We start from the raw sequence: 27,732 nt of genomic DNA, 5'->3' as shown, positions 1-27,732 counted from the left end.
ACTTTTATAACCTGGAGCAATATGCTTCTTTCAAAGTGATAAAGACTCCAGGAAGGCCAGGTTGGGGTCAACAGAAGGCCGCGAGCTGGGACACCTGAAGTTTGAGGACAGAATTTGAGCACATTGTATCTTGAGATAAGTTTTACTAAGTTTTTTTTCTTAGGCTGATATATGAGCATGCAGTGGAAGGGCACTGAGGTGGTGAGGGCCTACATGGCACACCAGGAAAGGCTGAGGAAAATAGTTTTTAAGCCATGACAGGCTTAAAAACTTGAAGAGAGGTTACTGAAACCATTGATCCAGACTTTTCGCAGAGGTGGACAGTGAAAAGGCATGAGGCAATGGACACAAGTTGCAGTGAGGAAAGCCCTGATCAGACATAAAGAATAAAATCTTCCCAATGAGAATGGTGCAGCCCTGGGATGAGGACTCAGAGTGCCTGGGGAATCTACACCCTTGAAGATTTTCACAGCTCGGTCAGACATTGCTTTGCAGTTAGCCATGCTTGGAGCAGTGGGTGGAACCATACACCTGCAGGCGTCCCTTTTAATGTAACATTTCCCACCACTCCTGATTAATTCCTCCCTAGTATTATGCCACGCTTCTCTGACATGTCTGGGCTCATGTTTCCATGGTCTTGGCAGAGGCAGTGTTTGCTGATGCACTGCTACACACGGGTACAGTCTCTGTTTCTCTTAGATGGTAACACAAATGGCAATTTACAGTGCTGTCTCCTGCCTTCCCTTCAGCTCCCCCAATTTAGTGAGAACTTATTGCTAGGTTTTTGCTCTAGGCAGGTGTAATGCTTTTCTCCCACCTGACTGATGCTCCACTGAGCCCACATCCAACAAGAGACATAAAGGTGGGTATTTTATTAGGCATTTGTTGGAGTAACTTGTTGAGCTGGTCTGAATTCATTCCCATTCTGTTCTTATCACCACGGCATCTGAGCTGCTTCCATGACATGTTAGATAGCGTGACTAATATCTGTTGCATACTCCTTGTTCTGTCACCTTTTCCCAGAGGGAGAAGTGTGTGAAATATTAAGTTTTGCTGGCCTAATTTTATCTTGTGCCTTGTTTTAACTTGTTTGGGCTTGGTTTGTGTCTCTCTACAACAATTTCTGCATGTTCACTCAAAGGAAGGCGGGCAAAAGAAAAATGCTGGGTGCTTCAAGGAGAGGTAGTGATGTTTTTAATAACTCTGTTACTTTTTTGGAGCGAATTCCATGCTGGCTCACAGGAGAGGTCTGACTCTCTTAGAGATGAGCTTTATCTATAACTTAGGTCAGAGGAGCAAATTTCTCCCTTTGCTTTGCCCCAGGGTTGAAAAAGCTTTATAGCTCTATGAAGACCGTTTTTCAGGGCAAGCCAGAACAGCAAATACTGTCCACAGGAGAGAGTTCCATTCATCCCAGAAGAGCTCAGTATGGCCTTTGGAGCTGCGGCCAAGCTCTCCCCATGTCCTACCAGATCATGCACTTTCTAAGTTTAACATTTGCCCTCATTCAAATAGTAACCAGAGTAAGTTTTTTTCCCCCATTTTGGCTCTTCACAGATCACCCTGAAGAATCTTACTAATCAAGAAGTGGCCACATTTACCTATGGGGATTGGCTGTCCAAGCTGAAAAATGACAAGGGAAGCTTGGTGTGTGAGATGCCAGCTTTCATAAACGACGAGCAGATGATGGAGGACACCACATATACTCTTCAGGTTAAAACCAGTGACATTGGAGGTTGGTCCTTGCTAGATATTTTATGACTTTTACAGTATGAAGTGTGGTTTTTAGCAATGGAAAAAAAATATATCTGCTTCATTTGAATTTACATTTTAAAAAACATAGTTTAGCTGGAATACAATCATTTTGGCTGGCTGTTCACCGGAGTTATTCTGAGAAACTCATTCTCTTCTGAGCTCTGGGCATAACATATTTAGACACAAGGCCCAGCTTTGACTTGTCTTTGATTCCTCTGAAGACACCTTAACAGAAACTCTTACCAGATGAAGTTATAGAGGTCAGCAGCCACATTTTTCTTTTTTGGTCAGGTCCATCCATGTAGGGTGGTCAGAGCTGGTGTGCTTCAGGTTTTCAGTCAGCACTGTCTGCCTTGCCCAGAGCAGATAGCAATAATTCACCCACCTTTTCAAAGTGTTTTGAGAGCATTTATCTCAGGCTGTTATAAAACATCCTTAAATGCACACCAGATAGAAGAAGGGGAACAAAATATACAGAAAGCTGCAGAGCTTCAAGAGCCAAGAAATGGGGTTTCAATGTCATTTCCTGGGATCAGTGCCTCTTTTCATGGGAAGATTTGTCAGGCTGCTGGATGAAAGCTGCAGCCACATACAAGGGGTCTCGTGCCAAGAGGGGGCAATCCAGACATTGTCTTGAAGACACGTTGTTTCAAAGGTTGGTCCTCAAGTGAGATTCTGTCACACCAGTTCACATAACCACCTCCTGACCTCTAAATCTCTTTCATTTTTTTCTTTTGTTACTTCTTTTTTTTTATTTTTTTCCCCCCTGGTTTTATCAGTGGTAATTTATGCAGCTTCTGAGGTATGATCTAAGAATATCAAAATTTCCCTAGCAGAGCACCTTTGAGCCACCTCACCATTTCTTATCTATCTTCTCTGCCGGCTGCTTGTCTGAAAAACATGTAGTGAAATACAAAAAACAAAAGAGAGAGAGAGAGAGGAAGATTTGTTTATGTATCTGGCCATCCATCTAATATAGTAGTAGATCTTTCTGTGACCTTTTTTGTGAAAACCAGTCCTAACTCAAAGGCGATGGAAATAGAAATGAGAGGAGAATAGAAAATGACAGCAGCAGCAGACAGATCTGCCCTTCCCATTGAATGAAGGATGATGGGTATTAATGAAGAAACATTTTATTTCGTTATGAACAGCGACAACCAGTAGGAAAGAGCAGATTACAGAGAGGTTTCAGGGAGTCTGTTTGTGATTAGATCACACAGCTCACTGACAAAGTGCTGAACTTTATCCAGCTTATCTAAAGCAGGTGCAAGTCATGAACCATCTTCCCTTTTTGATCATTATGTATTCCACAATTACTCCTGGTTGGACCAATTCAGGAAGAAAGACATTTTATCCTTGGCAGTGTTTAAACACGTTATATCATCTCCTGCCACACTGACATTGTCGAGGAGCAGCAATACTGCACAAGGACTGGCATCAAATGTGTTTATTTCTAGGTATAAAGCTTTTCTTTGCAATGGCTTTCAACTTTCCAGTGCATAAGAGTCACTGAAGGAAAAAAATAAAGCAGGCAAAGTAATCTCAGCAATTTGTCATTCTCCAAAAAATTTTATTTCTGGTTTTACTTCCTCCTAATCTAGACCATCCCTGGTCAATTCATCTGGGAGAGAAGAGTCTTCATCAGTGGTCTGGATAACCTTCCTGAGGGTCTCTCCCTCTTGAGTTTTTCTTCATCAGATTCAGACAGAGACTGCATGATTAAGTCAGGCTATATGGCTAAAATTAGGGAAAACGAATCCCACAAAGAATATCCTGCAGCAAACTAGAAAGTATAAGCTATTTCCTCCCCACCACATACACGTGTTTAACAACAGCATTGTTTTACCTTTCCCTCAAATAAACCTTTAAGCCACAGTTTGGCTTTTGCAAAGTCACTCTACTCCAATGATTATTTAACCTGCAGAGGTTGCAACAGGGAAAGACTCCACTCTGCAAAGCTCATCACCTCTCTTCCACCACCAGCAGTACCTCAGACGGCTCTCAGCCTACACACAGATAAGAAGAGGTTGTTAGGGCATACACCTCCCAAATCAGATGGGTAATCTTTGGTTAAATCTAGGTCTTGATTTTAGATGTAAAGCACAATTGGATTTTCTTCAAGGCAGGACTCATAGACATTGATGCAATATAGCCAGACCACCTGATGGCTTTTTCTGAGGCACAGAAACGTCCTCTGGCTGGTTAATTTTTACTTTTGCTATGCAGGCATCACATACATGGTAATGCAGTAAAGATGGAGAGTGAATAAATACTGCTTTCTCATTTTCCAACCATTAATGAAGCAGAAGGTTTTTATCTCTGCTGTTATAAGATTAATTAGGATGTTGTCAGCTCAGTTCCAACCTACAAATTACATAATTTAGGACAGTTGGTGTCAGTTCCTAGTGCCTTATTCCAGATCTTTGTTATGTCAAAAGAAGGAAATTCTTTGGCCTCAGAAGGCTGTGACTCAGGCCCAGAGAGTTTGTTTAAAAATGAAGCATCTGCTCAGTAAGAATCATATAATCATAGAGACTTCTGTTGAAAGGGTCCTCTGGAGGTTATTTCACCCATTTTCCTGCTCAAAGGACTGTTGTCAGCTAAACTTTGGACATCTCCAGGGATGGTGATTTGCCACCACCTCCCCAGGCATCTGATCCAGATCTGCACCATATTCCTAAGAAACTTGTTTTTTTTCCTGATTCCCAGCCTGAACCTCCCCAGCAGCTTGCAGCTGTGGCTCTTTGGGGTATGGTGTGACACAGTACATCAGCCTGTACTGACAGCCCTGTCACCATTGTCACTGCCCCTGCACATGGGGCCCTTGTACATCTGCCCCAGCTCCTCTCAGGGCTTCTCCTCACAGTGGTTTGTCCCAGCTCTTGTCCACCTTGGTAGCCATCCACTGAGCTCTTCTCAGTGTCTTGACACAACCCAGCAATTCGAACTGGCATTTTGCACTGAACACTGGACACTTCCTGCTAGCTTGGACTCTATCAGAATGTGAATGGTACTGCTGTAAACTTTGGGTCACCTTCAACTTCCCAGCGTGTGCAAGGTTTATTCCAACCCCAGATGCAGGACTTTGCATTTCTCCTTGCTGAATTCCTGGAATTTCTGCTTGCCCAGTCCTCAAGTTTCTCAAGGTCCATCTGGGTTGGAATTCTGGCTTTCAGCATGTCAGTCACTCCCACAAATCTACACTTAGCTGGAAATACACTGAGGAAACACTCTGCCATTGTTTAGGGTGTTGGTGATGAAATTCAGTTCAGTTGTGCAGATCCCAGTATCAATCCATGAGCTCTTGCACTCATCACCAGCTGAGGCTGGTGCAACCACAGTACCTTCATCTCTTCATTTGTCTAGTTTTTTACAGTTCCTAAATGTGCCTGACAGTTTCCTGGAACTGGCAACAACAACAACAAAACCAAAAAATATCACAGACGGAAATAGGTGAAATGTACATTGATTTAACATTTCTGTTCTTTACTTTCCCATGTCCTGCTAATTGCTTGTGAGGGAAATGTCACAGCATGAGACCTTCATAAGCTTCTTCCTGCAGGGATGGTTTTGCTGAGAAACAGTTGGTTCTGTGCTTTTTGAGACCTGGCATTAATTAGGAACCTGCTCCTTGCAAGGAAATGGACTTCAGTTTGCTTTGTTCCTCACCTCAGCAAGCTTCAGGGTCATAAAAAGTACTGCCAGATGAACTGCCTGAATCCCTGATGCTTTCTCTTCCTACTTAAACCCTTCCCAGGGAACTGTTGAAAATTAGCCCCCATTTAACATGGGCAACTTCTTGCATGGACACCACATGTTGCTTTGCTTTTCCTCTATATGACTCTTTTACTCCTTTTTTTATTTTAGTAGTTTTTTTTCTCAGTCCTTCTGTAAGAACAGTTGTGATTTCTTCCTAACTTCTGTATTTAAGTAATAATTCTGCAGAAGTGGGACCTTTCTCCAGAAGTTTACAGTCCCCCTAACTTTGTCTCTGCACTGTGTTTGAATGGAGCTGTGGGAAATACTGTCTGTGTGGCTCAAAGTAGATTTATGATACTCTTGTGTAAGAAAGGGCCTGGCAGGAGGTTAGAGTTTCAAAGCTGGGCTATCCAAATGAGGGCAGCAGATGCTGAGTTTCTTTATAAGGCAGATTTGAGCTTGATGATCTCGTTTTCCTTTCCCAAAATTAAAGGGCCTTTGTTCTGACACAGCAGTGACTCTCTGCCCACGTGTAATCTATTCCTCTCCGTGAATCTGCTTTTATATTATGGCGTCAAAATTAAAATGCAGTCATTTTGGTTGAATTATAAATAGTGCCAGGTGAAAATGTAACGCAGCTAAAATATAAGGTCACTGCAGGTGGTGGTTGGGCCTTGAACTCCCCAAAAGTCAACGAAAGAGCATGGCTGTTTTCTTTGGCAAAATATGGACAGTAGAGGACACAAGACATTCAATATCAGGTCATAAAGATCATCTTGGAAATTTTTAGATTTCCTAACATATGCGCAATAAAAAGGTGGGAGTTGGTAGAGCAAACTGTTGCATGAGAAACTGGGACTTTTTCCATTAAATGCCACGTGGACAATTTTTTGAGAAAGAGCAATATGGAAGGAAGATCTATTGGCGGTGGAGGGAAGTGGGCCATGAGGTGCCACAGTGGCTTGGTTGATGATCTGCACATAGCTCTGAAATCCCTGTACCATACAACACGGGGAGAGCAGGAGGAGACAGATGCCAGCTGAAGGATCCTGAGTGCCACAAGTGCTTGGAGAAGGTTGTGGGACAGCAGCAAGGAATGACTGAGTGTGGAAAAGGGACTGTGCTTCAGTGGGAACAGCACTTTGTGGCTAGAAAAGTTAAAGTATGTTCTTTAACACTCTTTTGTAAATTGCTGGACTCTGCTGGGTAAGTCACTTTACTTCCCAAGCTATCTTGGAATAACAAGAGTTACTACACTGACATCCCCTGCAGAGCATTGTGATGGACAGTCCTCCATCAGGAACAGAAATTCCTGCTTCCTATGAGCACTGCAATCATCAAGGTCACCACACCTCAAGCACAAGGGCAAAGCATCCAACTGTATTTGTGGGATGGACTGGAAGGGTTGGTTGTCCTCTCTGCAGGATCCTGCACGAACCCACTGAAATGTCTTGGCTGTGCCCAAAGAAACATGAGCAGCCCTGCAGCCTCTTCCATCCTGCCTTTGCTCCTCCCCACGCGACTGGGAGCAGGGAGTCAGCCCAATGTGGCAGGGTAACTTATGGCATTTTTCCCTTCTCTCTCCTTCCAGGGGCAGGCACCGATGCCAACGTGTTCTTGATCCTGTTTGGGGAGTATGGGGACAGCGGCACCCTGCCTCTGAAGGAGTCCAATAACTCCAATAAGTTTGAGAGGAACCAGATGGATGAATTCAGCTTCTCTGAAATGCTGAGCCTGGGAGACCTCTGCAAAGTGCGGATCTGGCACGACAACAAAGGTCAGGACAGTGAAGTGGGTGGTGGGAGAGTTTGAGATGTGTTCACTTGAGGAAACACAGGGACACAAGGCAGGCTGAAGGCACTGTCCCCAGCTCTGCTTCAGGCTGAGAAAGTTACCTGGATTCTTCCCAGATCCTGTGCCCCAGCTTCCCTGTCTAGACACACCCCTTCATGCCGGTGACCCTCTCCCTGGCCACTGCTGCAGCATCTGCTCCAGCGGGTCTCCATCTTCAGTCAGGGCTTACAGCCACCTCTGCAGCACTGGGGATGCCTCCCCCGGGCAAAGCCATCCAGCCTGTTGTCCCAACACACTCACTCTACCCATGCATGCCTCTTACACAGGCCAGCATGGCACTTCCAGAGCAATTTAATGCTCTCAGCCTGACACCAACACGTGGGGTAATGCAGCCTGGCACAGCACAGTGAGTCTAAGAAGACAGAAATAAAGATCTGTGTCTTTACTAAGATCACTACATCAGCCAGTGAGCGTGCAGTGCACTGCTGAGGGAGGTTCTGGCATTTCCCTGCTGCTGGACACCCTAACTGGTGTCACAAGCAGCAGAGCAGTGCTCAGTACTGCTGTCAAAGTAATTTGTGTTGTCATTCAGGCACCAAGAGGTGTCTTGTAAAAAATGCATCTCTAACACTGCTGTGGTGACATCCCATCCCATCCCATCCCATCCCATCCCATCCCATCCCATCCCATCCCATCCCATCCCATCCCATCCCATCCCATCCCATCCCATCCCATCCCACCTCATCTCCATGTGAAAGAGATTATACTGCATTAGCAGTGGCTTGCTCACTAGTGGCCAGCCCTTGCTGCAGCCCGAAGGTGAAGCTCCATGGCTCCCACAGACTCACCTGAGTCACTATTAATAAAGCTGTTTGGCAGTAATATTTATCAAAATCTGGGGAGGAATGGCAGCAGAACCACCCAGTCATTACCTGGTTGTACTGAGGCAGCTGGTTTATGGCTGGGGTGGGTTTTATGCCAGCAATGATATGACCTGGCCACCATCTTCTCAAATATACCAAGTCGTGACAGATGCATGTCACACTCTATTTAATAAAAGATGCTATCTCTGGATTAGACTTTCCCATTGGAAAGTCTTTGCGAGAGAGAGAGAGAGAGAAAAAACACATCTAATCGTAGCCTCTGTCTGCTGTGAAATATGGGAAATACATCCACCTAACATGATTGTTTATTCCTAGACACTGCAAGCTCTGAGCTCATATTCATCACTCCCATAACACAGCACAATTTAGTTGATTAAACTCTATAATATCATGCTATATAGCTGGTGCTGAATGCAGTAAGGGAGCTGCTTTCACCTGATTACTTTGCCAAAACACTAATTCCTTGGATCTGCAGTTTAGATGTAGATATGGAAAGGGCTATTGAATGAGAGTTTTAGCTCAGTAAAAAGGGTTTGCTGCAGTTCCAAGAGTGGATGAGACATCCTTCTGATAGCAGCAAGAAATCAACATGGACTTGCAGATTTGCTTTCAAATCTATCACCAGCTAAAATGTGTGCTAAAAGAACTTTTTCCTCAAGAGGCATCATGGCTCCCTGGTGACTGGCCGTGCTAATAGGATGAAATACACCCACCAGAGCAAAGCTGGTCCTTAGGGCTCAGGCACACGGACAGACTGGGATGCAGGAAGGTAAGAACTGGATCAGATCGAGGGTCTGTGGAGCCCAGCAGCTCTTTCCAGCAGCAGCATCACTGGGTGCCTGAGGAGGAGGACAGACTGAGCGAGCATGTGTAATCCTTTCACAACCCTCTGCATTTTACTACAAGGGAATTTCCTGAACTGGATATCATTTTTGTCCATTAAGTAATTTCCAGTGAATTTTCTCATTCAAGTTCTTGCCCAGGCCCTCCAGGAGACATTTGCACCCACACATCCCGTGGCAGTGAGTCCCACAGGTTCGTTGCCTGCTGCGTGACAAGCAAATCCTGTTAATCCAGGAGGATTTTGTTGCCTTTTCCTTCTTTCACAAGTGATCATGGCTCACCCTCTCAGCGCCACTGATGATGCTGACACAGGTTGGTAATTGCTGGCTGTGTGCAGCTGGTTGGTGGCAAAGGGAGGTAACAGAGTTCAGCCTTAGGCTAAGCAGTAAGTAGGCTCAATTAGTTTAAATTTGCTCTGGGCTAAGAACATGTACCCAGATAGCCACCAGAAGTCAGCTAAAATACTAGGCTGGGTGTCTAGAACCTGAAATATGTATAAAAATATACATGGCAACCTCATATTCTCTTTCCTTATTTCCTCATAACACAGGTTTCCACTTATAAATACTAGTTCTTACCAGACCTGGCTGACAGCAGGGTTAATTTAAGCCTTGGATAAACACCATGCTCAGGTTTTGTTCAGCAAAAATGTACTTGCTTTTCCCCACAGAAAGAAGGAAAACTGTTGTTTAAATCATAACATACGTTGTCTACATTGTTCTTGCATTAGTCATGTGAAAGGCATCTCCTATCTAAAACTTCACACAATTCAGCATGACAGTTTGTTGGGTGGGTAGAGTATTTATTACTGCTGAGATCCCAGGATATAGCTATCCTTTGAATAGATGCCTGCTCCCTATATATAATTTATATAAATTGGCTGTGGCACTGCCTAGAAATTCCTGGCTCTATTTCTTTTAAATGAGTAGTAGGATCAGGGGTCAAGTAGGGTTTTTTGTCAGATGCATGAGGGACTTTGGGTATTAAATAAAAATGTGTTTGTATTTACCACTAGTCTGAGGCTTCAGATGTTGATCATTCTTTCTTTACCTCTTTTCTGGCTCTTTTGGACTACATGGTTCTCTGCCAATGGCCTCTGGAAGGCTTGACCTCACACTGGCCTACACCATTGCTCCTCAAATCCTGGATACTTGCTCTTTTCTTTATGTTCTAAATTATCAGTCTCAATCACAGAATCACAGAATGGTTTGGGTTGGAAGAGACCTTAACGATTCTCTCATTCCACCCCTTGCCATGGGCAGGGACACCTTCCACTATCCCACGTTGCTCCAAGCCCCCTCCAACCTGGCCTTGGATACTGCCAGGGATCCAGGGGCAGCCACAGCTGCTCTGGGCACCCTGTGCCAGGGCCTGCCCACCCTCACAGACAGCAGTTCCTTCCCAATATCCCATCCAGCCCTGCCCTCTGGCACTGGGAAGCCATTCCCTGTGTCCTGTCCCTCCATGCCTTGGCCCCAGTCCCTCTGCAGCTCTCCTGGAGCCCCTTTAGGCCCTGCCAGGGGCTCTGAGCTCTCCCTGGAGCCTTCTCTTGTGCAGCCTGTCCCAGGCTGGCTGCAGAGCAGAGGGGCTCCAGCCCTGGAGCATCTCGGTGGCCTCCTCTGGACTGGCTGCAGCAGCTCCAGGTCCTTCTGATATTTGGGACCAATGTCAATACCACATCAAGTGCCCCATCAGAGCTAGTCAGGGTAAATACGAACCATCAAAAGGCTTCTTTTTCCTTGTCATATCAAGATGTCAACCATCTGCTTGTATTTCAGGATAAAATACATTTAAATGCCTCGCCCATTGTGTTCACCATGCCATGCACCACAGCTCAGCATCCCTCTCCCTTGGTGAAGCCTTGCTGCAGTGGCTTTAGTCCCAGTTGTCATCCCACTTTTGTCTATCCTTTCACTGAAATCTGACTGCAGAAGGGTGTTCAGAGTTGAAGAGACAGTAATTGTCATGGCAAAGACTGTCAGAAGGTCTTTAAATTGCAAACACCGTGTTTTCATCCTCTGGAAAAGCACGCCAGTTTTATGGTCCCACGTTAAAGCTTTTAAATGCCGTTTTCCCCACAAAAACTGCTGAGTGGCATCTCTGTATGAGACATAAAGGAGGAATGAAGCCCCCATCTAATTTCTCTAACTTCAATAAAAATGATTAGGGAGGAAGTTGTTGCTCATTTGAAAACAGGCAGTTTAAAGACTTCACAACTGCAATTTCAAGGAATTGTTCCTGATTTTTTTAGATGTTTAGAGTTCACCAATGAGATTCTGGTAACAGCAAAGTGACGTGAATGAAATTTAGTTTTAATTTTGCTCCACGTCTTTTTATCTTGCCCCTGTTTACTTTGAGATACTGATGTTCGACCTAATATATTTAGACTCCCTGAGCAAATTTAATCACTTCCAGACTCCCTATCTCCTGATCTCAGATAGACACTATGTATTTTCTCATATCTCAGTTCATTTACTTCTACATTTATGCAAGATCAGTATCTGTAGGTCTGCAGAAATGCTGGCTTTCTAAATATAGGCCTCAATTTTTTTGGTTTTTTTTTTTTGTCTGCTGTAAGGACTAAATCACCATTCTGGAAGAATGACTGAAAGTTTCTCAGTATCTCAGTAGCAGAATTATTTACCTACAAAAAGCTTTTTTTCCCCCCTTTTTTTTTTTAATGGATTATTGTTGCCTTTTTCTCCATGAAACAAGGAGGTATGGGAAATCTGGACTTAGCTCCCTCATCTGCCTGAGTAGATTTGAATCCAGGTGATAAGCAGTCTGTCTAAAGTAATTAATTTCAGATTCTTGATTATCTCAGTTGCCATCAACCAAGGGGAGCCAGGAAGAGTCTAATTACAGATAAACTAGACTTTTCTCTGTTGTAGGAGCAAAGACAAAAGCAAATACCAAGGTTATGGAGCCAAACTTCTTCTTTGTCTTAACAGGGCCTTTCTCTCAATTCGCCAACTGCTCTGACATTGTCTAGCAGTTTTAAATAGCCTATCTGCCCCAGTGACTCCTTTTGGGTGGCTCTTCCAAAAAAGAAAGTCTCTTATTTCCTTTCTTGATATGGACTCAAGTCAGAACCATTTATGTACCCTTGATTTTCCTTTTCTTTCTCTGAAGGAACTACCTTTTCAGAGAGCAGTATCTTGGCTCAGATGCTAAATTGGCCAGGCCTTGAACTCACAGCACACAGCTATTCCAAAGGTCTCTTTCTGCAATTCATGGACATGATTCCAAGCCGTTGGGGCACTTGTAGACCATAAATTATTTAGAAAAAACCCTAAAGAACTGTATTTTTTAGGCCTTTGTAAGGATTTACTCAGCTATCAGGCCTGAGAAGGGCTTTTCTAAGCCCCCCTCTCAGCTCTTGACTGTTACCTCATAAAGTCTGCTGATCCTCGGGGCAGATTTGTTGAAGAGTTTCCGCTTTAAATACAAAGTGAGAGGAAGAGAAATAGATGTGTAAAACTGCCCAAGGAGAGGAGAGTCCATCATGCTCCCTGTTCTGCTGGTGGCTCACTACAGAGGAAGACAGTGACAGCTCCTGCACATCTTTCTGGGTGCATTGAAGTCTGCAGCTCAGAGTGGGCACACGTCAGGGTGCAATCTGCAGGCCTGCAGCATGCCAGCAAATATGCCATGGCTGATTAGTGCTTCAAATTGCCCAAATCTGCCCTCAGCACCTTGAGAGACCCAGCACTGACCCACAGAGCCCCCTTCACAATCCTTGCACCTTCCTCTCTCTTCAATGCCAGGTTTTTCCTTTGTGCCAAACAGTGTTATCACGAAGATAAGGACTGCACCCCTGAGAGGGTGGTGAGGCCCTGGCACAGGTTGCCCAGAGAAGCTGTTGCTGCCCCATCCCTGGAAGTGCTCAAGGCCAGGTTGGATTGGGCTTGGAGGAGGCTGGGATAGTGGAAGGTGTTCCTGCCCAGGACAGGGGGTGGAACGGGATGAGTTTCAATCTCCCACCTATCCCAAACCATTCCATGATTCTGTGAAAGATGTGCTACAGGTGTTACAGCTTAACCAACAGATATGCCAAGATATCACAGTCCAGAGCTGACAGGAAGCAGAAAAAAAGATGTAAGGAATTAAAACAGCAGAACCAGAGAGAAGAAGACAGCTTCAGTGTTGACCTTGTGCATTCATTCCTTTCCAATCTTGGGAATTGCAGAACAGTTCAGAAGGAGCCCAAAAGGCCAGAGGTAGCCTTAGAATTATCATTTCTGTAAAAGCTTCTCTTTTCTACAGGCTTCCTTTGCTCCTCTTAGGGCCAAATTATCCTGCATCCTTGTTAAAAGCTTTTGCTTCAAGTATTCTTCAGTAAAATACAAAATTTTCTTCAATCACAAGAATATAATCTGAGAAATTGTTCCATCTCCAGTCTGAGCTGCTAAGTGCTTTTGCACAGGAGTAGTTTATCTGTAAGATGCGAGGGCTGGAGGACTGGGGCGTGTCTGAGGGTAATTTATGGGCGGTTTTGACCTGAGTCAAATCTTGGACTGAACAAGTTGCAGAGACAATAGAGGAAAGGGGGGTGCAGGGCACCTCTTCTCTAAAACTGTCCCAAGTGTTCATCTTCTGCTTTCTCAAATGTTGTGAGGGGTTTTGCATTGCCTGTCTGCCCTGATGAGAAATGTTGTGGTGTGAGCTAACATGATCCTAAAGGAGAGATATACAAAATGGATCTATTTTTATTCTGCCACCGGCTTGCTGAATGACCTTGCGTAAATCACATCCCTGTGCCTCATTTTCAATTATGTAAATTAGGGATAAAAATTATTCACCTTCTTAGAGTGCTTTGAGATGTACTGATGCACATCTAGATGCTATGATTTTAACACCTCACAATTAAGGCTCCATTTCTAGCGATTTGATGCCGCTATCAAAACTCCCACCACTTTCTGGGTGATGCTTCATGAGGTGAGGTTTAGGGATGGCTGCTCACCTAACCAAGCAGGGGACAAACAATGCCAGAGGATGCAAGGCTGATGAACTGTCTGTGCAATGGTCATTACTTCATGTTTCAGAGAACATTAAAATTAAAAAAAAATAATAAATAAAAATGCAGTTAAGGGGCTGAGCAGTGCGAGTTGATGGTTGTGAATGGCTTGGCAGCAGCAATTCTTCACTGGCCCCTGAGCAGTCAACGTCCCAAGCAGGAGGGATTTTTTACTCCTGTGGAAACATAAGCACCAGTAATGACTACTATTATCCTCAATCGGGCATCAGCTGCTTGCAAAACCAAACCAGAAAAGATATGCTACAGAAGGATAAGGGATAAAGAGGATAGTCCATGAATACGGCTGCAAAAAGTGGAGACTTCCATGGACATGTGTATATCCAGGCACGATATGGTTCTGCCAGCAGATTTGATCCCACCAGCTCTTTCTTTGCAAGGAATAGTTAATATTCACTATAGCAAGGTCAGGGACCAGGTGTTGGGTGAGCAGTGGATCCACCACACTTGTTTCAGTCTTTTTTTCCTCCATCTTCCCGTGTTTCTGCAGGTGTCAAAATGGCTTAATATTTTAGGGGTGAGTACAGGCAAGTTGTGGCTGCTGCTGAGGGAGGCAAAGGAAGCTTCTGGTGCTGCAGGCTGGGGTTTTAGTTAAATGAAGCAGTAATGTCATTATCTGTGTTTCATCTACTGCTTCTACAGTCAGACTTGATTGTGCTAATCACTGCACAAACAGGTGACAAGGAGCTTACAATCCAACCTGTCTAATGTCAGGAAAGCACAGACCTCCAGCATCACCTGGGGAAAATGAAAGATGGTCCTGTGAGGGCCCTTCAGGTGTACACAGGGGGTCCTTGCCCAGTATCACCCAGCAGCCACCTTGCATCCTTTTGAATAAGAGGATAAATGGGACAAATAACTGCTCTTTTGGATAAAGATATTTGGAGAAAAGAATACATTTCCCTACCTCACACTAAATTATACAGAGTCAAGCAAGCAAAGTGATTCTTTTTTCCCCAAAGCTCTTCTCTTCCTCTAATTACATTTGAAATGTTTTGCATGCTATTGAAAATGTCACTTCCAGCTGCAGACCATTAAGGAGCCTATGTGGCACTGCCATGGGTTTTATTAAGGCAGGTTTGTTGCTGGGGATTTCAATGGCAGCAAAATGAGGCCTGGGGTGAAATACCTTTTGTTACAAATGTTGAACACTTGTTTTGGTGGTAGGGAACCTTTCACAAAGGCACAGTTCTCACCAAATTATTTTAAAGACCAAGGCTGGCATAATTGGGCAGGAACTACTCAGATATGTGCTGTTTCTTCCCTTCTGCCCTGAAGCACTAATGGAGGTAAATGTAGTGGTCCTGGTTTGTACTGGGTTCATGGCAGAAATTTGTGCAGCTGATGTTTTCCTGAGCCCTTTTTTTCCTGGTACTGTTGTTTGGGGTGCCAACGGGATACTAACGCTCTGCTTTGGTTTTTCTGCAAGCACCCAAAGCTGAGTGATGGAGCAGCTCTGGCTCTCACAGTGGATCAGGATCAGGGACAGTGTCAAGGGGAAAGGCTGATGAGCCGTTTCTGCAGAGATCCTTCAGTTCATCCTTGCAGCCAGGCTGTGTGAGCAGTGGTCAGGACTTGGGAAATCCTTTCACCCTGCTGCATTCACATCACCTTTCTGGCTCCTCTTCCTCCTTCCTATGCTGCTGTATAAACCAGCTTGGGTTGAGGATTTGGTGACTCTGGGGTTGGAGCTTCCTTTCCTATCATTGCTTAGGTGCTGTCGAGTCTCTGAGCCCATTGCAAAAGTCGCAGAGGAACACAAGGGGTAAACGGGATAATAGCCTGAAACCAGGATTTCATGACCTGAAAAGTAGTTCTGCAGACATGATTTGTTCTCCTTCTGCTGACGTGATCCCCAGCACACAGAGCCAGCCCAGCAGAGGGAAAGTCTCACATTTAGACTCTGTGCATCACTGGCCTTTCCATTTTTTTTTTCTGGACTAACGCAAAAAGGAATTTTATATATATTTTCCCAGTCTGACACAAGAGAAAAACAATACCTTTTCTGGTAGAGCCGGATGTATTTTTCAAACACAAACCAGCCTTTCCATTTCCACATCAGCTTCTAAATGGTTTTTAGTGCTGTGGCAATGAGACCTTTGATGTGACACCCCTCCTGGCACCATGGGACATGGACAGGGTGGGGAGGTATGCTGCTATGGACATATCCAGTACAGCTTTCACCTGGGCTGAGCTATTTCTCCTAGAAATGAAAAGCATTTAGGGATCCTTGTACAAGTCTCCTAATCTAATTTAAGTCACTAACAACTAGGAATGAAAATGAGAAAAAAGGCAAATTCTAGTGAGAGGGAAGAGAAATGTTTGGGGTTTTTTTTGAAGAAGATGGGAAGATATTTAGGGGCAGTTGTACCATTTTTCTAAGACTGTCCATCCAGATCCTTCGTTTATGTACTCCTGTGCTGTAAAGAACACCCTGTTGGCATTTTCTTTTCAGTGTTGATTCCTGACAGAGCTCAGCATTTGCCCTTTAAATAGCCCAGAGCTGATAAAAGCATCTTTGTGGGGAGGAGCTGGCTTCGTCCTCAACTCCAACATCTGCAGGAAAGTCAGGTCTGTCCCATCTCTGCCTCTGATAAAAGAGCAGGATTTTTGCTGCAGCTTCTTGGTGGTATGGCTGCTGGCACCAGGCTGGAGAAGAGGGAGGAGGGTATGTGCACCTCAGTCTCTTTTCTGGTACTGCTTAGCAGTGATCCTGACCCCATCATCCTGTTCACTGCTGGCAGCAGGGCTGAGATCAACAATTTATTCCGCCCTGGCCTGCAGTCACTGCTGTCTCTCACTGCAGAAGGAAGGCATGTTTTCTTTCTTTCATGCTGTACTATTGTCACTGAAGTTTTGATGGAAGCAGAACAGTCTCCTGAATATGCTGCAGAGAGGTTCATTGAACTTAAATGGAAAAGATCCTACCAAAAGATTAACAGCTGACACTGCCAACATGTGTAGAATAAATTTCCAGAACAGCCCCAAAGAGCAAGCTGCTCCAGTTAAATCACAGTGGGAGCCCTGGAGAACTTCACAGAATCATAGAATCACAGAATCTTCAGGTTGAAAGAGATCTTAAAGACAATCGTGTCCCACTCCTGCCATGGGCAGGGACACCTTCCACTACCCCAGGTTGCTCCAAGCCCTGTCCAACCTGGCCTTGGATACTTCCAGGGATCCAGGGGCAGCTACAGCTTCTCTGGGCAACCTGTAAAATTAAAACAGATGGCACCAAGTTCTTCTCACCAGTGTCCAGGGACAGGACAAGAACAAATGGGCTCAAACTGAAATACAGGAAATTCCATGTCAAATAAGAAAAAAAGCTTTTTTTCTCTGCATGGGTAATCAAACTCTGGCACAGGCCACTCAGAGAGGTTGTGGAATCTCCATCCTTGGAGATATTAAAAACCTGGCCACACACAGCCCACTCAACTGCTTCAGCTGAGTCTGCTCTAAGCAAGATGTTCTAGAGATGTTCACAATGATTTTGCAGTTTTTTGCCCCTGAAATTTAAGGGGTAAACGGTGTTGTTGGTTGAGGTCTGTGCTTCATCGTGCACAATTAAATTTCCTAAGTTGGAGAAGGTTCAGGAAGCCAAAGTACAAAACAGCAATGGCTGTGAGGATGGTAAAGAATGGCCAGCACATATTGTGGAGGCTCACAGTCCACAGGAGAAGGGCAACTTGTTGATGTAACTCAAAAATGTGCCATCGTTTTCCAGTCAAGGATAATGAGGATTAATTTTTGCAAACGAAGGCACACGGCAGTGAATTCCTGGAAGAGCAAAAGCTGTTTAATCTCTCCAGGATGTACATAATAAGTGAGCAGAGATGTCTCATCATGAGCATAACCTTTTTTTGTCTGACTAATAGCAGGACTTGTAAGTAAAACTGTCAGAACCTCCCGTCCCCACCGAGGTCAACAAGTGCTCCTGTGATTTTAACAAAGAAATCAGGAAAATGTTCTCAAATGCTGTTTTCTTTGTTTTCAAGTTGCTTTTCCAATGGGGAAAAAAACAAACCAAACAAACGAAGTAGCAAACTAAAAAGGTGCTGTGGCTCCTCAGAAGGCCCCCCTGCTGGAACATCCATCACTTTACTCTGTCCTGTTTTCACATCCAGTCCCAGCACTCATGAATTTGCCCTGGTTGCTTGGCAAGGATAGGTGGTTGCCTTGTATGTGCTGGCTGGCAGGGCCAAAGGAGCAAGTTATACTTTACATTCTGACTTCAAATCCAAAGAGGAGACCTTAGAGCCCCTGCCAGTGCTTATAAGATGGGGACAAACATTTTAGCAGGGCAACGGGGGTGGTTTAAAAATAGAAGAGGGTCAATTTAGATTAGATATATAAAGGAAGAAATTTTTTACAGTGAGGGCAGCGAGGGTCTGGCACAGGTTGCCCAGGGAACTTGTGGTTGTGCCAACCCTGGAAGTGTCCAAGGCCAGGTTGGACAGGGCTTGGACCAACCTGGAATAGTGGAAGGTGTCCCTGCTTATATCTGGAGCATTGGACTTTAAAGGTGCCTTCCAGCCCGAACCATTCCTTTATTCTACAATTTCTAGCAACTAGCATGGAACTACCAAGGAAAGGTACCTCACCTCCTTACTCAAGCTACATGCAAACAACCAAACCTTTTTTATTTTTGTTACTTTACTAGGAATTGCACCAGGCTGGCACTTGGAATATATTGATGTGATGGACTCTGCCTTGGACAAGACATTTCGCTTCCAGTGTGATCGCTGGCTGGCTAAAGGTGAAGATGATGGGCAGCTCATCAGGGAACTGGCTTGTGCCAATAATGACATCCTGGAACTGAAGGAACGGACTGGTGAGTTTTGAGTGGTTTTGTGTCATTTCCTGAGTGACCTCAGAGGCCATAGGACCACATCTCCTGCAAGCTAAAGGTTTCCATGCAGGCTTTAAGGGTTATTTCATATGCACTTTAGTTCAATAGTGCAGTTCTATGATAAGAAAGAAACAAAACAGGATTTGTAAGGAAGAAAAAGATCTCATTCTAGGTTGAAACTTAAGAGGCGCCCATCTGCAGTGATTCAGTGCATCAGTAAGCCATGAGAACACATGGATATGATCTCATTAGAAGTAATGTGCTTGAGTCTTTGAGGTGGAAAATAAGTTCCGTCCTTAAAGCTTGATAAGTAACATTGCTCCAGCACCCTCTTTCACTCGTTCAGGGCTACCAGCTTAAGTGTCCCAGCTGAACATGACAGCTGAGTTTAACAGCCCATGGTCCTGGATCTGCTCTGGGTAATCCCACTGGGCCCAAGGTAATTACACTGGTATCTGATGTGGTGGGTGATTCAGCCAACAAGAGTTACTTAACCACGCTGATGATAGGCAGAGTCCATCTCAAGAATACTGCACCAGAGCTCTTCTTCAGGAGAATCCTGGAGAGACAATAATCACATTGCTTCACAGTGAATTTGCTCTGCCCCTGAAAAAAATCAGCCTTGTGAGGGCCATTTTGGGTACTTACAGGCCACCACAGCATCTGAGCACATCGTGTTGGATACATGGACATCCTCACTCTGCTAGGAACAGTGGCACACAAAAAAAAATAGAAGAAAATAGGAGGATTTGGGCTGTTTTTCAGATGAAGTGCTTAGCACAGCATGGAGCTGGACACAGCTTGTTCAAGATGGACTTCAATCATCCTTGTGGGTCACTCCAACTCAGAATATTCTATGATTCTAAGAATAACTCCATCTATTCTTGCTACCTGATTGAGCAGGACTCATATTTTTCATGTATTCTATCCCGAAGCACTTAGAAGTCAAAAGTCCCACAGATTTCAGTGTTTCCACCCTTACTTCGCAAATGCTTGCTGTCTTGTGTGCTGTGGTAAATATTAGGAAAAGGGATTTTAAGCAAAGTGACAGCCAAATGAAGAGATCTTGCAGGCCATCTGCTCTTCCTTTTCTTTTTAACGTGTGTGTTAATTATGCTTTAAAGCCTATGAGATTGTCACAGTAACCAGCGACAGAGAGGATGCAGATACAAAGGAAAACATCTGGATCATCCTAGAAGGAAAGATGGGCCGTTCAAAGGAATTCCTTATGGAAAACTCCTCCAAGAAAAGGAGATTTGAAAGGTAGTAAACAGGATGGTGGGCCAGAGGAACTCCCCACCAGTTGTGTGTCCTCCACAAACACCACCTCTTCTCCGGGATGGTTTAGGGAGCAGTGTTTGTGCTATGCTGCTTCTCATCCCCCTTCCAAAAAGCTCGATGGCTTCCCACTTCAATTAAGAGGAAGATGACAAGTGAGTTTCTGGTGGGCAGTCACAGAGTAGGTTTTAGAACAACAAGAAAAATGCATTTGGTGAGAGGAAATGTGGACGTTGCATGTGTGTGTGTGTGTGTGTGTGTGCATCCTTTTGTATCAGCACATACAAGACCGCAGGGAGGCTGTGTGGTTTTTGGCTGGGAGGAGCAGAAGGAAGCTGGAGGTGGTTTTAGTTCCTTTTCCAGCATCTCACTGGCAGTGGGAATCAGAGAGAAAGTAATAATAGTTGGAGGCTAGATGTTGTCAGAGCTGCTCAGATTTGACTCTGCAGACGGATCTGCGGGGTAAGGCTGCAAGATCACTGTCGCGTGAGGAAAGGCAGGAATCAGCCTCCTGCTGGAGGCACATCCATGGAACATGGGGCATATTCCTTCTCCCACGTGGGACCAAAGTGCTCCAGGTGTGAGCAGGATTTTCTGCTTTGTTTAACGACACAGCACACCCTTAGGAGACAGGGACCTTGTCAAAGTCACAGGCACTCCTGGTGTTGTGTTGCTTTGCAGGGAGGAAAGGTTTTTCTGGTAAAGAAAGGTGAAATTATGGCTCATGTGGAATGTAATATGACTGTCTGAGACATCATGTGAAATATGAAAGACCAGGAGGAGCTTCCTCCTGACCTTGAGCTGATGGTGTCTACGGAGGAGTTAAACATCACTCTTCATGAGTCACAGTCTGTCCTTGGAGGGAACAAGGGCCAGTCCAAGGAAATAAACCTAACAGATACTCAGGGGACACAACACGGATCCAGTCAACACTTTGACAGAGACCTATCATGCCTGCGGTTTGGAACTAGATGGTCTTTAGGGTCCTTTCCAACCCAAACCATGCTGAGATTCTGTGATTTAATTGTTTCTCTGAACTATTTCCAATCCAAGCTTCAGGAAGGGTGGATGAACTAGCAAATTTAAAACAGCTACGGTGGGTAGATGTGTAAGAGATACAGTATCTGTCAAGAATGAATGAATAAGTGCTGGAGGGGAAATTAGTCATTCTTTAGCTTTATCTGTAATGAGGCAAATTGATTTTGTATGTGGAACAGCTCAAGTTTATCCTAGAAAGTCCTAGTGGCAACAATTTAAAGTGTCACCCCTAATCAGAGAAAATACTAAATTTAAATATGGAAATTATACTTTGTGTTGAATGATTGTAGGTTAAATCAAATGACTGTAAATGAAGGCTTATCTTCTCTCTTCCATTGCCATGTGCAAATTACTTAATGTCCATATGAGGCAAGTCACTGGCAGCCTCCAGGATGCTGAAACTGCTCCCTGTTTCCTGTAGGGGAGCAACAGACATATTCCAGTTTTCTTCAAAGAACGTTGGTGATATTGCAGCCATCTGTGTTGGTCACTGCCCAAAAGATGGGAAGAAGTCCTCTGCAAAAGCTGATGTCTTCTGGCATGTGCAGGAGATTACCGTGACAGAGATGGAGCTCTGCAACAAGTAAGTGCCTGCTCATCTGCAAGGAGCTACCCTGGGAGGGCATGGGGGAGCTGAGCAGCTCTGCACACATCCACTTAAAACATTTCAGGCTTAAGAAATAGTAGAAAGTCTTCCTTTCTGATATGCAGTTTAGTGTGTCCCAAATGTCCATGTGTGACTTACCTGTGCAATTTCTGAGTTGTTAAAGAGGGTATTTGCATCTGCAGGTGAATTGACTAACAAATTGGCTGGGGTCAATCTCACAGACAGGACAAATTTATGTCTCACCTTATGGAAAATAATCAGAGTGACTGAAATTCAAGGAGTTAGTAGGGTACTCTGCACAGACTGGTCTTTAGGTAAGTAAGTCTCATGAAGGAGTTCCTAGTAACAAGTTGAGAGTGAGACAAACCCTGACCCTCTGATTCAGAGAAGTTTGGATGAGAGATCCTTCTGGTCTGGTCCAAAAGGCCAGGAGTGACTGGAAAGGTCACAGTCATGCAGCTCAAACATACCTGAGGAGCCCTGTGTCAGGTCCTACACACTTTGGCCTGGGCCCCATCTTTGGAAGGGGAGCAGATTCCACAGGGACTGAACAGGAACAGACAGGAGATCTTCCATTTGCAGAACAAACTACACTTCAGCAAAACAATCCACGACATTAATTGTGGACTTCTTCTCTTCTCCATGATATTTCCATTGCTGCTTAAGAATTTAACTACAAGGAGTTCGTTCCAGCTGAGACAATTGGGTGTTTAAGAAGAAATCCTTGAAGAGGCGCTTTTTTTTTTTAGAAGCTAAGAGTCTCTCCTAGCAAATTAATCAGCCAGCTGAAGAGCCTTAATAATATTTGCTGAATGAAAACTCAGTCAATTGCATACTAAAACATGTTCTTTTCTCCTGGTGGGGAAAAGCCTGGAACCCTTGAAGTCCAGCTGTGCAATCAGATCCGTGCCCTGAACTCACTGGGAGCATGCTGAAACTGCTGGGACAGTGTGCTGTGAAGGGGCCAAAGGTTTTCTCATAAAGTCCTATATTTTTAGGACTGCTTTAAATTAAAAAGGGTAGCCAGGAGGTACAGGTGAAGTCTGCAGCCTGTCCTTGCACTGGAGCAGGGGTCCAGCTCTGCAGATGCCGCACTTCACTGTGGTGTGTGCTGTGCACATGAACAACTGGAGAGCTTGCACTGTGACAAGTTCTCACTTCAGCTATTACCCAACCCAAATACTCAAAAAACCGACCCAGACAAGCCAAAAACCAAATTAAAAGAGTTACCAGGTTGTTGCAGCAATAGTTTTGAATTACACTGGGATTTGTCCTCTTGGTAGTAGATCTTAGTATGTAAAAAGATTGTATTTTGTTGGGGAAGATGAAACAGGAAAGCCTTATAAATATGATTGCCTGACAAAAGATTTTGGGAATATGAAAACTATAAGCGACATCGAAATGAAAGCCACTTTTGAAATACCAAGTCTTAGTTACTGAACAACTGGAAAACAATGGTATGGCCGACTGAAGGTAATCCCCTCTTGATTGAACAATACCCTCTGCTTGCAGGCAGGTCCAAGGGTCAGAGCAGACCCTACTAGCTCAGCAGAAGGGGTCCAAAGAGTAGTTTTTAGAAGTTAAGATGTAACACTCTATGGTAATATAAGAACTCTTATAGGCTGTATGTAAATGCTATAGGATTTGTATCTTGTATTAGATTGGTTAGTGACAATTAGAATATTCAGTGCAGAAGATGATTTATTGTATTGTAACCAGGACTTCACCTTTCCATTCTATTCTCATTACTTCTTCTTCACTCTCATTCCTCTCGCTCTCTCTCTCTCTTACCCGCTTACTCTCTTGCTCTCTTGGGCCTGCTCAGAGCTGCCAGCTGCAGCTCTGAGCAGTGCCCCTATACCCACGCCCTTTGCAATAAACCACATGTTCCAAGATCTGCTTATAGAGATCTCATCACTGTCTTCGTCTACGCCCGGTCCAGACTGAACCCCAAAGCTCCTTACAGTCTGACGCCCATCGTGATTGCCGAACCCACACCCAGCACCTGCAGTCTGGCTCATAACGTGATTGAAGGCCCGGTTCAGCTTTTTCCATCTGTGGGAGACTTCTCCATGGACGGTAACTAAAAGACCAGTTATAGCCACCTAGAACGTGTCGTGAGCACTGCATACCGTTGCTGCGCATCGTAAAAGCCGGAGCTCTATAATTCTGCCGAGGCAGCCCTCGAGCACGGGGATTACCTGGAGCTCTTGGAGGGAATTGCCTGGCAGTCCTCGAGCACAGGCGGCCACTGCTGCGCAGCGGCTCCCTGGAGCTCTTTGAGGAAGTTTGCCGTGGCACCCCTCGAGCACGGACACGCTGCTAAGCAGTGCCGACCGGAGCTCTAAGGAGGGACCCTGCCGTGCGCCCCGAGCACAGGTGAGTAGTGCTCAGCACCGCCCGCATTGGAGCTCAGTGTGGACCCACCCGTGAGGTCCTGAGCACGGAAAGCTGTTGCCAAGCGACGCCTAAAACCGGAGCTCTGAGAAAGGACCCAAAAGCAGCGTCCTGAGTGCCGAGTGGAGTGCCTGGCCTGCCCCCCATGACGGACCTCTAAGGACACTGCTCCTGTGACATCATCTAAGTGAGTATCATACTGGTCTAAAAATGGGACAAACCCACTCTGCCCATGACAGAGATCTCTATAAGCAACTTAAGCATTTACTTATAAGCTCTGGTTCAAGACAATTACCTAAACAGGAGCTAAAAAACCTCTTAGAATGGACTCTGATTAATTTCCCAAATGCTGACCGTTCAGCAGTCTACACCAGAGACTTTTGGAACTCAGTGGGAATCAAATTATTTAATGCCATATCACGCTGGGACAAGAGCACCGCAGAACTCATCCCGGCTTGTGCAGCGTTAATGGAACTATTCGCCGCGCCCCCCCCACCGCCGCGCAGCTCCGCCCCGCCCCCTCGCCCGCCACCGCCTCAATCGGCCGTGCCTGCATCACGGAGCGAGTCCCCCGCGGCCCCACCGCCTCCTCGCCCGCTGCCACCGAGATCGGCCGTGCCAGAGTCACGGAGCCAGTCCCCCGCGGCCCCGCCGCCTCCTCGCCCGCCGCCACTGAGATCGGCTGCGCCACTCCCGAGCTCTGCCGTGCCATCGCCGCCCCCGCCAGGCCCCATCCCCGCGCCGCAGCCGCCCCCGCCGGGGTCCCCCGACACCGCGCAGCTGTATCCCTCCGCCGCCCCGCCGTATCCCTCCACGCAGCGCAGCCTCGCCTCAGAAGCTGCGAGCAGGGGGGGAATGGAGAGCAATGATGCAGCTCCAGTGGCAGGGGAGACGGAGAGCCCCTCTGCCGGCGCTGATGCTTTAAATCTAACACAAGTAAACTCTGAAAAGCAGCCAGATTTGTTTGCAATGAGCCCCAGAGTCCCGCCAGCGAGCGACGGGGATCTTGCAACCCAGAAAGAGAAAACGAGTTCTGAGAGTTTGTCAGCACTACCTTCTGAATCAAAAAATCCTCCAAAGTGCTCAGATTATTCTCAATTAACAAATTGGCATGAAATAAGACTCCAAATCTATAAAGATGAAAGTCTAGTCTATTAGCTAAGCCTGTGATAGCTAGCCAACAGCCTGACAGTCCTAAAACGTGGGCTCCCATCCCCACTCTCGAAATTAAAGAACTAAAAAGTGCTGTAAGATACAGTGGCATTTGCTCACCGTATCTTAAACAACTGCTAAAAAGTACCCTAAAAGGAACACATCAAACTTTAAAATGCATTTTAAATCAACAGAAAAGGGGGAAAGCCCAGGCTACACCTCAAAGAAGGTTGAATAAAGCCTTGTATGTTTTTAATTTCTTGAACAGCTCTGCAGAAGAGCCTGACCCCCTCATTTTCAGACATTTCTTAAACAACAAAAAAGCAAAACTGAAAGAGCACCCCCCAGTTTTAATTAAGAATTTAGCATCAGGAAAAATAGAAAGACCATATGATCTTATAATGTGGGGAAAGGTATTTGCATGTCTCTCCACAGGTGAAGGAACCAAGTGGATTCCAGCAAAGAACGTGAAGCTGTACCACACATCAAAACCCATTGTCGGTTCCACTTCAGCCAGTGACCCCGCGAGTGGAAGCCGAGAAGCCAGCACTGAAATGTGAACTAGGCAGAACCACTGAGAGAAGATTGTCTGCCAGAAACAGCTCAAGAAAAGAATGGAGTTTTAGCATTATTTGTGTAGATGCATGTTGCTTTTAACCTTTTGTTTTTGTTTTTGTAGTGAAGCTTTACCTGTAAATCAACCAAAGACAAATGTTTGGGATGCTTTTAGCCAAATCTGCAGGCTCCGATACCATCTGTCTATCTGACACAAGCCCTGACAAACCTTTTTCAACCTGTTTAGTTGGAATGCCTTTCCCAGAAGGTTTTGATAATGTTACTCTTGATAAGTACTGGTCATACGACGATCATCAAGTATCTCCAACGACCAGCCATAAACACCAAACTTATATTGATAATTCTAAAATTGATAAATCTGACCTTCAAGAGCTAGAAATCCTAGGCTCGTTAACTATGGATACCTGCTATTTCTTTCACTTTCTATGAGAAAACAGTCCTCATTTAAACGTTACCCCATATCACCCAGCTTATAGCAATGTAACTTCTTGGTGCAACCAAGCTAAGCTTCTTATATATGACGAACCTCATGCAGATCGTTTTAACAAACTTCCTATTCGATTCCCTAGAGGAATTTGGCTCATCTGTGGAGACAGAGCCTGGCAAGGTATACCTTCAAAAATAGATGGTGGCCCTTGTGCTCTGGGACAACTTACAATTATTGCTCCCAGTGTCAAAGAAGTAATCAAAAAGAAAAACAGAAAAATTAGATCTTCCTGGGGACATCAGTATGAGAGTGACTGTGATAGTGACTTTCACCCTTGGAACTCTGAAAAATCAATTGTTGCGAGCATTTTTCTTCCTCAGTTAAGTTCCTCAATTGCATTAAAACAGTTAAACAAGTTGGGATGTTGGCTCAGCAAGGAGGTAAATGCCACCTCTACTATGATCAGTGACTTGTTAACCGATGAAGAGGCAGTCAGACATGCCACTTTACAAAATAGAGCTGCCATTGATTATCTTTTATTAGCACATGGGCATGGCTGTGAAGATTTTGAAGGATTATGCTGTATGAACTTATCCGATCATTCTGTTTCCATTCACAAACAGTTACAAAACCTAAGGGACCTAGCTAACCAAATTACAACAGATAACCCGTCTTGGCTAGACATTTTGTTTGATGGTTGGAGCTTTGCACTTTGGCTAAGGGAACTCTGTAAAATAGGCTTGATTATTCTAGTAGTAATAATTATAGTTTTAGTAGCAGTACCTTGTATACTTCAGTGTGTGCAAAAAATAACGAGTAGGACTGTGTCTAATATCTTAATTGTTCATCAGAACGGGGATCTGTTGGGGAAGATGAAACAGGAAAGCCTTATAAATATGATTGCCTGACAAAAGATTTTGGGAATATGAAAACTATAAGCGACATCGAAATGAAAGCCACTTTTGAAATACCAAGTCTTAGTTACTGAACAACTGGAAAACAATGGTATGGCCGACTGAAGGTAATCCCCTCTTGATTGAACAATACCCTCTGCTTGCAGGCAGGTCCAAGGGTCAGAGCAGACCCTACTAGCTCAGCAGAAGGGGTCCAAAGAGTAGTTTTTAGAAGTTAAGATGTAACACTCTATGGTAATATAAGAACTCTTATAGGCTGTATGTAAATGCTATAGGATTTGTATCTTGTATTAGATTGGTTAGTGACAATTAGAATATTCAGTACAGAAGATGATTTATTGTATTGTAACCAGGACTTCACCTTTCCATTCTATTCTCATCACTTCTTCTTCACTCTCATTCCTCTCGCTCTCTCTCTCTCTTACCCGCTTACTCTCTTGCTCTCCTGGACCTGCTCAGAGCTGCCAGCTGCAGCTCTGAGCAG

The 27,732-nt window shown here is 44.8% G+C and overlaps 1 protein-coding gene across 2 annotated transcripts in view; it reads left to right on the top strand.

The window, feature by feature from the left end:
- Window positions 1–27,732, top strand: part of LOXHD1 (lipoxygenase homology PLAT domains 1) — an 82,779-nt gene that overhangs the window by 52,572 nt on the left and 2,475 nt on the right. For both annotated transcript variants that reach the window (XM_048292691.1, XM_048292693.1), the window contains 5 exons: window positions 1,558–1,735; window positions 7,046–7,231; window positions 18,671–18,841; window positions 19,984–20,122; window positions 21,597–21,758. In XM_048292691.1, coding sequence (XP_048148648.1) covers window positions 1,558–1,735; window positions 7,046–7,231; window positions 18,671–18,841; window positions 19,984–20,122; window positions 21,597–21,758 — 836 coding nt within the window. The remainder of the gene's footprint in view (window positions 1–1,557; window positions 1,736–7,045; window positions 7,232–18,670; window positions 18,842–19,983; window positions 20,123–21,596; window positions 21,759–27,732) is intronic.

This window comes from Corvus hawaiiensis, chromosome Z (genome assembly GCF_020740725.1).
Source record: "Corvus hawaiiensis isolate bCorHaw1 chromosome Z, bCorHaw1.pri.cur, whole genome shotgun sequence".
Classification (NCBI taxonomy): Eukaryota; Metazoa; Chordata; class Aves; order Passeriformes; family Corvidae; genus Corvus; species Corvus hawaiiensis.
This window is presented reverse-complemented; position numbering and strand designations above follow the sequence as displayed.